General features: G+C 38.2%; 1 protein-coding gene, 1 long non-coding RNA gene and 2 pseudogenes across 3 annotated transcripts in view; 2 read left to right on the forward strand and 2 right to left on the reverse strand.

Annotated features, from left to right (window-relative positions):
- The window catches only part of LOC148725064 (uncharacterized), a 249,609-nt gene that overhangs the window by 10,972 nt on the left and 225,782 nt on the right, over nucleotides 1-12,855 (forward strand). The gene's annotated exons all lie outside the window — the stretch shown is intronic.
- LOC111340041 (uncharacterized) lies at nucleotides 374-1,511 on the reverse strand (annotated as a pseudogene).
- Nucleotides 5,410-8,632, forward strand: LOC148725067 (uncharacterized). Its single transcript, XM_088729536.1, has 3 exons — nucleotides 5,410-5,756; nucleotides 6,400-6,519; nucleotides 6,685-8,632. Exons 1-3 carry the CDS (start codon nucleotides 5,410-5,412, stop codon nucleotides 8,126-8,128), a joined length of 1,911 nt encoding a protein of 636 aa, XP_088585662.1. The 3' UTR covers nucleotides 8,129-8,632.
- LOC148725068 (uncharacterized) overlaps nucleotides 8,764-12,855 on the reverse strand; it is a 4,600-nt pseudogene continuing 508 nt past the window's right edge. Inside the window, exons 1-4 of the transcript XR_015990377.1 lie at nucleotides 12,659-12,855; nucleotides 11,479-12,080; nucleotides 10,898-11,158; nucleotides 8,764-10,187 (exon numbers count right to left, since the gene is read on the reverse strand). The exon at nucleotides 12,659-12,855 is cut by the window's right edge and continues 508 nt beyond it. The product of XR_015990377.1 is annotated as an uncharacterized LOC148725068 (transcript). The remainder of the gene's footprint in view (nucleotides 10,188-10,897; nucleotides 11,159-11,478; nucleotides 12,081-12,658) is intronic.

Here is a 12,855-nt window from a genome sequence, read left to right on the forward strand (position 1 = left end):
ATGTGCATGTACTTGTCCTATAGTGAGGATATGATCTGAGTATTAGGGAAAAAATCCTTTGTATTGAAGCACTTCTCATTTGGTACTATTACATTGTTAACTTGAACAGAATTAAGTCACTTTCTCTGCTTTCTTAAATGTCAGAATACACTGTGTAAACCTAGTGACAGAGGGTCTGTCCCTTGGATAGATGACTTTTTCCAAGTACACAGAGTTTGAAAGCCAGAACCAGATGATATAAACATAAAGTTTAACCTTCTTACTACAGTCTTTATGACAATAAAAGAACAACAAGTTTTACATCGAACTGAAAATACAAACTGGCTTTTGAAAATATTACTTGGACAGACAATTTCAACATGTATGCCCTTTCAACATGTATGCGACATCTAGCAATTGACTTGGTTAACTTGGCCTCACTTTCAGTGAATTTCCCATGTTGAAGAAATGGTGGAATGTTCACAGACACACCCCTGGGAACAATATCTTGAATAAGAAATCCTTCGTCTGCTAAGATCAGATCACCAGGAACAAAATGTTTTAATAGACCCGACTGTTGAACAATCTCTTTGTCAGAGATGGATCCAGGGTAGAGGTCACTAATATAGGTCAACACCCCATTTGGTGCTACCCCTGTCAAAACTTGGAATGAATTCATTCCACGATAACTTGAATAGGTGAAATTTTGCTGACTCATAAGGCTTGGTGTAGCAACTTCAATGTCAGTACAATCAATGATTATTCTGCAGCTTGAGAACTCTGAAAATGATAATGGCGAACAGAGCTTGTTCTTGTTCCTGGAAGGAATCACTCATGAGGTCATCAAACAACAATCTATGCAAGACATGTACGAAGGTTATGACAATGTTTCAAATTGTTCCAACACTGCATGAAAACAGCTGTGCCAGGTGCATGTTGGTATAGTTTTGCCGTAACTTCATAAGTGTTATGAAGATTTGATCCTCAAAGGTGATTGACTCAACTTTCCAACCACAATAATAAGATATGGAATCCCTGTATTTAGCCGCATAATCCACTACAATAGTGAAGATCTCTTTTGTTGGTAGGCCAGCTTCCATTCTTATTACTTCAGAAGTCATCATCGAGACAGAGTAGTGAGTCTTTTGATACTGTATGGTGTCCTGTTGACTGCTCAGCTCTAGCTTTGCTAAGTGTAATTCTGCCTCAAAAATTATTTGCTCAGTTAGAGGAGTGGTACTTTCATCCTGGGTTTCTGAAGACTCTGCTGGTGTTGTGGCACTAATACTGGCCAAGATATCTTTTACTGCAGGTAACTTAGCCTCTGAATCAGGCTTCTTTTTCTTCTGCACGGGGGGTTCTTGTGAGGGGAATAGTTTATTGGCATTCCTCTCAAAAATAGTAGGGTCATTTGATTTCTTTCCATCTTTAAAATGGCAGCTGCACACTTTCGAGTACTTGCTGGGATCTCTATCAGCTCTCCTGATAAAAGATTGTAATAATCCTTGATATGAGCATAAAATAGCCCCATTTTATTAACCCATTTCTTTTATTAACCCATTTCTTTCTAACGAAAGAGATCGCTCTGCTTCAATATAAAATTATCTAACAAACAACAACAGAGGTCTGTATATTTTGAAAATCCCAGGAGTTGATATCCTTCAGAGTTTCAAGGCATATTTGGCGAGGGAAAAATTTTAGATAACAAGCTTCAACAGCGACAGAATGTTCGCTCGTAAATATGAGAAAGGCTCTATTTGTTAAGTTAAACTTAGCTTATTATAGGTGACACCGATCAGTGAAGTGACAGGCAGCTGGGTCCTCTTTTATTCCACAGTACAAGTAACGGGAGTTTAGGGACGCTTATGCCCCGGCATACAAGGCGAGATAAAGCATCATGATCAGCCCTCACGACAGCCGAAATATATGAAAATCTCTACCTTTACAACTTCGAGCAGTGAGTGATTACTCAGTTTAAAAATTCACTCCCGTACCAGATTAAATTCGATAGAGAGAAGTTATTGATACCTTAGCAAGCGAACCCAACGCCTGTATTCTTCCTTTTTCTTCACTGGATTTGGAAAAAGGAAAAATTGACAACAATGCGATTCCGACTGATGATTACAATCGGGAGCGAAGCAATGTATAACCTTACAGCCAGCCAAAAGATGGAGTTCAATAGAGGTTGTTTCTTTGATTCTTTGGAATACAAAGTCCAAAATACCAAGCTGTTTAGTGGAAAACCTATGACGCCCACAATTAAATATGGCGCCCGTCTTTCAATCTCTTAGTTTTGTTTAGACCCAAATTTTGGTCGTCATGACAGCGTGACGTCACACTTTAGAACTCTATAAGAGTTCAGCAAAATCAATCGCCCACTGAAGTTCACGCAAATTAGATGTAGCGGGTTCCGAACACAGATCGTGCTGCAATGAAGAAAGCAACTTCCTTTGGTCTTTTACGTTTTGTGTTGCTAAAATGTTTGCAAAGAGCAAGTCCCAAGGGTAGGTTACAAATACAGTCCCAGAAGTTATCACAATCAGGTCCTGCTGTATTTGATTGATTGATTTTTTCTACATGCAAATCTGGTCGTCTTAAATCTGAGAAAAGTTAATTCACCAGCTGGGAGATGGGGAAGGGAGGATAGTTCTCTTTTATGTCATAGTTGTAAAGCGCTTCTGTATTGTTCTTTGTTTATTAAGAAATAGCTCTAGCTTTGAAGAAAATCCTACGAGTACTTACGATACTTTCTCATTTTCAGGGCTAAAGATAAACGTTGCTTTCTCAAGACCAATAGAAACCAACATCAGAATAGAATAATTCCAGTGTAAACCTATTCCCGTGGTGGATGACACATCCGACCAAGAAACCCGCTTTGAAAATTTAAAAAAACTCAAAACCCCTTGGTTGTGGGTTGTATTAGGAAAGCAACCATAGGGTGGAGAAAGTTCCCATTGAGAGTAAAAAAGAATTATCAAATACTGACATCAAAATAGGTAAGACAGCAACAACGACATTGAAGAAGAACAGCAACGCTTTATTCAATCACTCAGATTGATTTAATTACGTTTTAATCACTCAGATTGATTTAATTACGTTATAATAATTCTTTGATTTTATAGTATTGATTAAAACAATTTACTAGTCTAGGTATGAGAGTTGTAGTGTTAAATGGCGAGTTAGAAAGCTAAGTAAGCCAAAGATTTTCCTGTTAGCTCCCTCTTAATTTTAAATCCTAGGTAGCAGCAGGTACGTACAAAAAAAAATTAGATGATAATAACGAAGAATGAATACAAGAACACAGCAGCAGTAAGGCTCTATTGTAATGCTGACCCAACGATGACTGCTGTAAGATCCTTTGAAGAGCTTGCTGGACAAAAAGGTCGTCACTCCACGATCCAAGAGATGCAATGAAGTATGTAGCTGAGCTGGGTCTCCAGCTACGGTTAAATTATCCTAACCCAACTGTCATCGATGGAGACAAAGAAGTACAGTCCAAACGGAGCCAGTGATCAACAAGTCACGGCAGTAGGAGATACAATCGTGTCTGACGAGAGATGGTAAGAGAAATTCATCAGGAACAGATGAAACGACCAAGTGGTTGGTCTTGAGAATTGCTTCGCGTGGCTTTCATGGAAGAAAGCTCCTACACACACCATAGCAGGAACACAAGAGCTTTACCAACAGCTTCTGCCTAACAAGGTATACTACAAACGAAAGATGAGTTCGTAAGTCACTGATGAAAACTGCCGTTTGTGTGGAAAGTACACAGAGAACGTACAGCACATTCTATCTGGCTGCAGCGCTCTGGCGCAAATCAAGTGCTTACCGAGACATAGCAAATCCTTTAACCCTTTTCCTCCCACGGGTATGCTAATTAATTTTCACAAAAAACACAACACCGTAAACTAATGGTTGTCAATTGAGCTCCATTTAGTCAATTTCCAAATATCATAGCTCATTTTGAAGTTTAGAGAATTGCTTATACATCGAACCACATACTATGCCTGTCTCTTTTAATGAAAGTTTCTCACTATATCCTCAAAGTTGACATATGACAATAAGTAACACTAAAAGAAATTCTTAGTTCGCAAGAATTCAACTCCGAAACCAAAAACTGTCCAATAACAACAAAATAGTAATTTTTGTCACGTCAAAGGAATGACCTTTAAGATAAACCACAGATATTTGACATATTGATATAAAAAAGCTTCTTACAGCCCTCAAATGGTAATACAATTTTCATCGTTAATTCAAATTCTGTAAGTCATCTTAGTAATTACTCACGTGACGATTCAACAGTAACTCAATTCTCATGAGGGTATCAGTTTATACAGACTGATCCAAAGAACCTTCCTAAACATAACTGCCTTCTCTAACCTTTTCTAAATATCTGGTTAATGGTTAACCAACCGAAAGAAACAGTCAGGTCTAAAATCCCAGTAAGGATAAGTACAAAGAATAAAAAATTTTAATTTGTATTTTTTTTTAGCAAGAAAACACTAAATTAATACTTCTTATCAGCATAGACATACCAGTGGTACGATGTCAGTATGCTATTGGCAAAGGTGTGCCACACTTACAGCAATAAACAAACAGTTTTTGACAACCATCAGCCAATGTTATGCTACTTTATTGGAGAGTTCATTGTCTCATCTGCCTAGGTCTTCCTCTTGCAAAGAGCCTGCCAGGATTCTGTGGCTTCAGACGTGAGGTTGCTGTTCCATATTCAGGATCATTGTACAAATAGTCTTGGAGGGTACAGTATTTCTCAAAACAAGGGCTGGTGCAAATGTGCATTCCACACAGTCCACACTTGTATGAAGTCAATCCTCGCTGAATGTGAACTTTACAAGCACACCTTGTTGAGGCCACAAGTGTAATAATTGGCCTCAAATAAAATAACTGGGTTCAAATGTAATAACAGTTGGCCTCAAATGTAATAAATGGCTCCAAATGTAATAACAGTTGGCCTCAAATGTAACACCTGTCTTCAAGTTTAATAACAGTTGGCCTCAAATGTAATAACAGTCGGCCTCAAATGTAAGAACTGGCGTAAAAGTAAACCATACATTTTGCGATAAACTCAGTCTGCAAACATATTTTGGGTGTCGTTTGTCACAACCATGAAAGATCAGTTATTTTTTTAATAAATAGATAGATAAAGACCAAACGTGGACTTAGTGATCAATTACTGAAAATAAGCAAGTTCATACGGCGCTGTTCCGAAATCCTCTACGACCCTAGTCTCCTTCGCAGCCGCTCGGGCCGGAGTCACGCAACGCTTCCCGTCTCCACGCGGCTGCTTCAAACCGACATACATTCCTTTCTCGGAAATGAACCAATCATTGTTTGGCTTTCATTTTCTTGCGAATGTTCGCGCCTTAAATTTCAACCAATAATCACCTGGCTCCTTTTATGGATCAGATAATGGCGGATCTCGAAGAAGCTTTCAATCTTTTAGCGTCAAAATTCGGCATAGAGGCTTTAAATTCGCATCAGCAATTAGCAATATCGAAGTTAATTGAAAGGAAAAAGGATATTTTCGTTAATTTGCCGACTGGCTTCGGAAAATCTCTGATTTTTCAAGCTTTGCCGTTAGTCATCGACCACGTATCAAGTCAGCTAGGCCACATTTGTGTTGTTGTGTCGCCTTTGCTCACTCTAGTGGATGATCAAGTGGAATATTTGAGAGGCAAGGGAGTTACAGCGGCGAACATTAGCTCTTACACTGAAGAAGAGGCGACTTTGATAGAAAAGGGAAAGATTTCTGTTGTCTTTTGTTACGGTATTTTCCAAACCGCCAGAAAGATATAACTCGTACAACTCAACTACTTTATTGACTGACGTAATAACTACGAAGCGATATCGACAACCAGTACAATAACTATCTTTTTCACTTAGCTACGGAGCGATATAAATACTAATACAATCAGTATCCTTATAACTTAGAGCCCTTTACAAATAATATCACTTAAATCTCAGTGTACTACCGCACAACTCACAGTTCTCTTGAAAATCTTTAACAAATTGTCGACGTCCGTAATTCTTTTTCTCTCGTAGCCTTCCACACGGCTTTCAATTCCAGTAAACAACTCTGTCCGGCTCTCGCTCCTCTGGGCTCTTCGCAACAGCAGTTATAGCTCATTAAAAGGCCTCCCTCTTTAAGCTAGCGTGACTCCTTATATATCTTTCAGAAAAGTTCTAGAATGTTCTAGAGATCTGTAATATTGCTATTTTTAGAAACATTACACTATGATTACATCATAACAAAAATATGCTGAGTCACGGTTCTAGAAGGTTCTCCTTAAAGTTCTCGCTTAGTCATCATGACTAAATGTTCTAGAAACTTCTTCGTTCTATTTTTAATAATTACGTAACGCAACGCACTCTAGAAAAATATGGGCGCTCTCCATAACACTTTGGCTCCCCAGAAGCTTGGATTCAAAACGAACGGTGGAGAACAATACTGGGAAATTCTGTGTATTCCAAAAAATTATGTGCTTTGGCCATCGACGAAGCCCACGTAATAAGGCAGTGGTAAGTGGAGTCTGTATATATATATATATATGCTTAAAATTTCTGCTTAGCACTCCACTTATAAAATTTTAATCTTGCTTTGCAATGCAAATTGATCAAATACCATCCTTTTCATTGTTTTGCTGCAGTTTAAATTTTTGATGGTTATTAGTTTTTCTCTTAAAGGGGGACATCCCAAAGCAATAAGATGGCTGTGTTTCGTCATTGCTATGGAAAGCTGTATGAGTTGCGGTCCCTTGCTCCAAATACCCCAATGGTTGCATTAACTGCAACAGCAACAAAGCTAACTGAAGACACCATCAAAAAAGTTCTCCTAATGCAGAATCCATTTGACATTAAAGAAAGTCCAAACAAGGTAAATCTTACCTATTCAGTTACAAAGATGAACAAAGATTGTGACCTCGAATTATTCTTTGAGTGGCTTGTAGAAGACATCAGGAAATTAAAAGATAAGTGTGACAGGACCATAATCTACTGTCAGACCATAAAACAGTGTGGGATTATTTATGGAATGCTAAGAGGACTATTAGGGAAAGACCTTTTCATGGAGAAGACAAGCACTGGTCAAAAATTGCCCTTAGTAGAGATGTTGCATTCATGCACCCCTGCCTCAAACAAGAAAAACATTTTGATCTCCTTCCAGCACGAGGATGGGATCATAAGGGTCTTAGTTGCGACTATAGCATTTGGCATGGGAGTCAATTGCAAAGCTGTTCACAGGATCATCCATTATGGGCCATCAAAGAATATTGAAGCCTTTGTTCAAGAAACTGGGAGAGCTGGGCGTGATGGCCATCAGAGTAGCTCATTTTTGTTGTATAATGGCATGCTTTTGAATCACGTGGAGGGAGACATTAAGTTGTTTATTAAATTAACTGATTGTCGAAGAAAAGCAATTCTGGAACACTTTGACAATGATAATGAGAGGCCTCTACTGAAACATCTCTGCTGTGATAATTGCGCTAACAACTGTGACTGTGGTTTGCCAGAATGCAAAACTTCACTTCAATATCCTGTGTCTGTAGATGCAAAGAGTAGCACAAGTTCAGGCAGGATAAGAGATATTCAACCACTACAGAGGGAGCATGTAAAAAGTTGCCTGATAAAGTATCACAAGTCACTCTTGGTTGATTTTGTAGGCATGGCTGCAAAAGCAAATCTCAGGACATTGACCAACATTCAATTTATGCTACGATTTGGAGATCTTCAAATTTCACAGGTTCTTGATAACCTGGAGCACATATTTGAAATGTCTGATGTTTACAGAACAGTGGAAATCTGGCATAAAAGGCATGCACTAGAGATTGTCCGAGTAATTAGTGAAACTTTTCATGACACAATTCTCAAAAGCAATGATGCTTATGATGTCAATAGTGATGATGATGATGATGACGACAATGTTGTTTTTAGTGAGGATCAACTTGACAAATGGAGTGACATTTTACTTGATGATGAACTGTTTGAAATAGTCATGGACAACATTTCACTTTCCCAGATGGATACAAGTTCTTTCCTTGGCAATCAACCCAATGATTCATCTGATGTAGACGTTGTTGATGATGACAATGATTTGCTTACAGCTTTTGCAGGAACATCTGGTGTGTTATGATTTATTATTAATAAGTAATTAATATTAAGTGGACATTTAATTGACCCTATTCAAGATTAGTAAATTATTGGATTGTTCCAGTACCCTAAACCTCTCCACCCTTTCCCCAAAATAAAAGGTTTTTTACAACATTGTAGAATATTGTTTGGTTTTTTTTTGTAAGAGATTCTAATAGAGGATTTTACTTAGTATTGTTATATAGATGATAACAATTATGTGGCCTTGTGTTCTGGCCAATCCAATCATGTCAATCATTTTCACTTTAGTTGAAGTTAATCAAGCACCTACCGGTAACACACACTAGAAATTAATATTTTCACCTACACACAGTTGTGGATTTCCATTGCTGGCCTAAAGCCAGGGTCTATGAAACTGGAACATCTAAATTTAGGATCTGTATCAAATTAGATCCTTTGCATTTTGCAGTTTTATAAAATGTTAGTAATCATGTGTTCTTCATTCTAATATATTGTTTTTTTCAATAAAATCTTGATCTTATTAGTCTCCTTTCGCAGCCGCTTGGACTGGCGTGGACTAATATCTTATCGAATATTATTAATTGAAGGGGTGAGTGGAATGAAGCCCTAAGTGACTTTGGAAAACGTTGAGGTAGCCAGCAGTTAATTTATGGTCCCTTGGGAAACTAGTTAGTTTGTTTTCCCTTTAGTTCTGATGTTTCCCAAGACAAAGGACTCGGGAAAACAGAAACTGTTTCCCCAGGAACCATACATTAAGTGTATATTATTACTGATCTAAAGTCAAAGCCATGAAACTGCTACTATGGGGAATACCTTGGGGAAAGGATTGGGGCTTTGAAAGAAAGATTCCTCAATAAAATGATTCATCTAGCACGTGAGCCCAATTGGATATTCCTTTTGTGCTTGTTGATCCATTTATACAGACTTGATAGATCCAGGTCTTCAAGTCTGTCCCTCTTAAAGTCATTGAACGTTTGGTAATATCGCCCATCAGTTTCTGTGAAAACATCCAGGTCAACAGCCCTGTTGACAAGTTCTTCTATGTCTTTATCTGGTGAACCTTCTGGATGCTTGCCTGAGTGGGTTTGTCTGTTCAAACTGTCATCAAGTTTGTCTAAAATGGTGCGTGTTGCATTCTCTGCTTTGCACACTCGCGAAATTGCAGACTCTGTCAAATTAGGCCCCAAATTTCTTATCCCTTGCTTAACAAAATTATTACTGTGTTCCATGTCTTCATCAAGGGGGATATTTCCGCCTTTCACACCATGATTGTTCACAAATCGGTTCCAAATAAACCTCTCCCTGTCCCTCTTTGACAACAAGGCATGAACTAAGAAGAACTGGTACAAAATCTCAAGTGCATATTTGGTGCTTCTTGATTCATCAGCTCCACAGTAGAGAAGAAAGTATTTATACTGCCGCATGACTCGTGCACCGTCACCTTCCTTTATGGCATCAAGGAAATTGAAAAATAACATGGCATCAGTCATGAGAGCACAGTTATAACTGTAGACATCATCAACATTGTGTTGTTTGTCTAAGGATGGTGAAGGCATAGCAGTGGTAAGCTCAACAGAAGGTTCCTCAGCAACAAATGGTGGATCATGAGAAAGTTCATGAGTATTCCTCCTCTTCTTGTATTTGTATTTCGCATTACATCCAGGAAACCTACATGGAAACTTGTCATCATCTGTCAGCTCTTGCTGTTGCAACACCTGCTGTTTTTCTTCAGCAGTTAGGATGCGGTCCACCAAATGACTACTGTCTTGAAAAATTAGACCATCAACCACCTTGGCTGCAAGCTCCTGCAGCAGTTTGAGTTTCTTCGATTCCTGGAGGTTTTCAATATTGGGAGGAAGAACAAACTTGGATGGTTTCCCTGTTTTGTTCTCAAGTCCCAACACATTCATGGCAGCAGCAATAACCCTGGACTTCAACACTGTTGATAGGAAATCCCTGTCTGCCCTGTATGCTGACTTGACATCACTGCAAACATTCCTCCTGTTTATCACTGTACGGTCCGCAAACATGGTACACTGGTCAACAGCTGAAGAGCCACTATAGAATCTTGAATAGATCAACTAAAAACAACAAAACAAATAACCTAAATAAATAATAATGCTGTCCATGGTCAAGACATGCTATTACAGTCTTAAAGGCTGATAGTTTCGAAAGAAACTGTTTGGGGCTGCGTCGGTGGGAGTAACGAAATAATTTGGATATATCAACGAAGTTGAAATGGTAAATTAGCCACCGTAATGATTACAAAAGCTGACGTTTCGAGCGTTAGCCCTTCGTCGGAGCGAATAGAGGAATTGTGAATAGAGGAATTGTGTATTACAGTCTTAGCCATGGTACAGTTCACTTCATTTTATTCACACTTTAAGATAAAATGAAGTCTACAGAGTATTTCCTTAAGTAAAAAAAAAAAAAGAAAGTGGGAAGTGAATTAAGAGGACCATACATGTAGCTTTTGAGCTGAGCACCCCAGATGTTGGATAAAAGATTTAGGTAAGATGAACAAAACATGGCTTTAAACAATAGTTGTTGGGGAATTATCTTTTTCTGAGAGTTCAGCAGAAGTTATCTGGATATTTGCTTCTTCATTTACAAATAGCTCTGAATTTCAGAATTTCACCTTTATGGTGTACATTCCCTCATCAATTTGGTAAGTAAAAAATGAGAAGTGAAGCATATCTGCTGATGTGCATACCAGATCATAATAATTGGCCCTCCATTGTGTTTTAAATGGACTTGAGTGTAATTCAAGTACACCAATATGGACACTTACACTTAGCAATTTCACTGAGGCATGCCAATCCCCAAGTTGCAAGTGAATCCCATCCAAGCGATCCTGTGGTGTTATTCCATTTGCCACTGAAGCTATTACATTGACAGCTCTCTCCACAGTCAACTGGTCACCTGAAAACAGCTGTCCATCCACTCCAATGGCTGCATCACTAGAGTTGGGGAGATAGGTGTAGAACATTTGCAAAATTTCCAGCATGTCCTCATTAACATTCTCATCCTTGAATATAAGTCCAAGGGGAACCTGTTGGGAGAAACAAACATCAGTTGGAAATACAATATTTTAGAGAGAAAGATAACAGTGTACACTTTCTTAGGAACTGTATTTAATAGAAAACATTCCAACAGACATTAAGCATTCACTTTGAACTGAGAGGCATGAAATTACAAACAACAGGTTTATATTTTCCAGCCAGCAAATGGGTTAATTTATGCAATAAGATCGTTTCAGTGATACTATTAGTATTATTTTATGAAAGTTTATAGAACTTCAAAAGTAATGACCCCACAATTCCCAAGTTTACTTTACTCCTAAGAATTAACATTTAATGATAATATGCATACCTTTTTGGACTTCTGAGACATCTCCCTACTGTATATATGTGGTATGTGGAATATGCAGGCATCCTGCAGTGGCTTCAAGACTTCGAATCATGATACTAAAATTCTTGATGTCAAAATTATTAACGTTGATTATGCTGATTGTACAAATTGGGAAGAAACCTGGTGTTTGGGATATTTACAATATCTTCAGGATCAGGTTTTCTGACATCAAGGGAGTTGCCAGAAACTCGGTTTTCCACCATTTGGTGGTTGACCCAGTGGTAGTCTTGATTCTGGTTATCCTTAGTCATATTCCTCCTCTTAACCTGAAAGTCAAGGTTGTCAAAGGATATGACAAATCCAGGATGAAAAGACTTTTTCAATTCATGCTCCTCCCGTGTGGCAGCCAGCAATGCAGGTGAGGTGATTACAGCCATTCCAAGGTTTTCCTTAATTGTTGAAATCCTCTCCTTTACTCTCATTAGGGTGGTATTTTCTTCTGAAATCTGGTCTCTGGTAGTGATTAGATCTGCATCGTGATCCTTCCCCAGTTCATCAAGCTTACTAAGTATGCTTGAGTTGGAATTAGTAAGTTTGAGCTTGTTGAACCTGGAAATAGTAGCCTATTATAGAAGAATATCAAGTGCATGTAAGTGTAGAAATAAGATCTTTTTGCTCTTGCCACCTAGATTACATGTAGCTGTGGCTATTTGCAGGTAGGCCAAAATACTGCCACATAAAGTTTGAACTTGTTAAGTTCAATTAAGGCAATCAATTGTGCCAATAACAATATTATTAATAATGACCTAAGCACATTTTGAGTGTTTGTTAACACAACCATTCACTGTACACAAGGGGCAAGACTAAATTAATGTTTTAAAAATAACTTTATCCTTGTGAGATGAAACTGTTTTGGCTTGTACAGTGTATTTGGTTCTGTGTTGACAAACATTGTAAGAAAGTATAATATCTTTATGGTTTCCTTTGTTATCAGTTTAAATATCTGGTGATGAATTTAAAACCAAAAAACACTATGAACCAAGGATACAATTAAAACACAATTTTTTACATAATTTTACACTGAAAACCATGTGTATTTAAATTTTCTAAAAATATATATCTTCCCCTTCCTTCTGATTCCACTGACCCACTTCGATTCTGCCCGATAAAAACAGTATAGACGTTATGGGATCAAATTTACCTCAGCAGCTTTGCTCTTCAGCAAAATCCCCATCACAGCGGCAGTTGCGTTCATTTCACGATTTCTTTGTTTCAAGAGTATCGATCCTGCAAGTGCAACACTTCCAAACCAAGTGCTTTTACGGTTTGCCGGCTTTGGTCGGCTGGCACTGTTCAACAGGGACGCGTAAAATATTGGAGCCCTTTCTTGCCATTCTT

This window comes from Stylophora pistillata, chromosome 8, assembly GCF_964205215.1.
Source record: "Stylophora pistillata chromosome 8, jaStyPist1.2, whole genome shotgun sequence".
NCBI classification, from domain to species: domain Eukaryota; kingdom Metazoa; phylum Cnidaria; class Anthozoa; order Scleractinia; family Pocilloporidae; genus Stylophora; species Stylophora pistillata.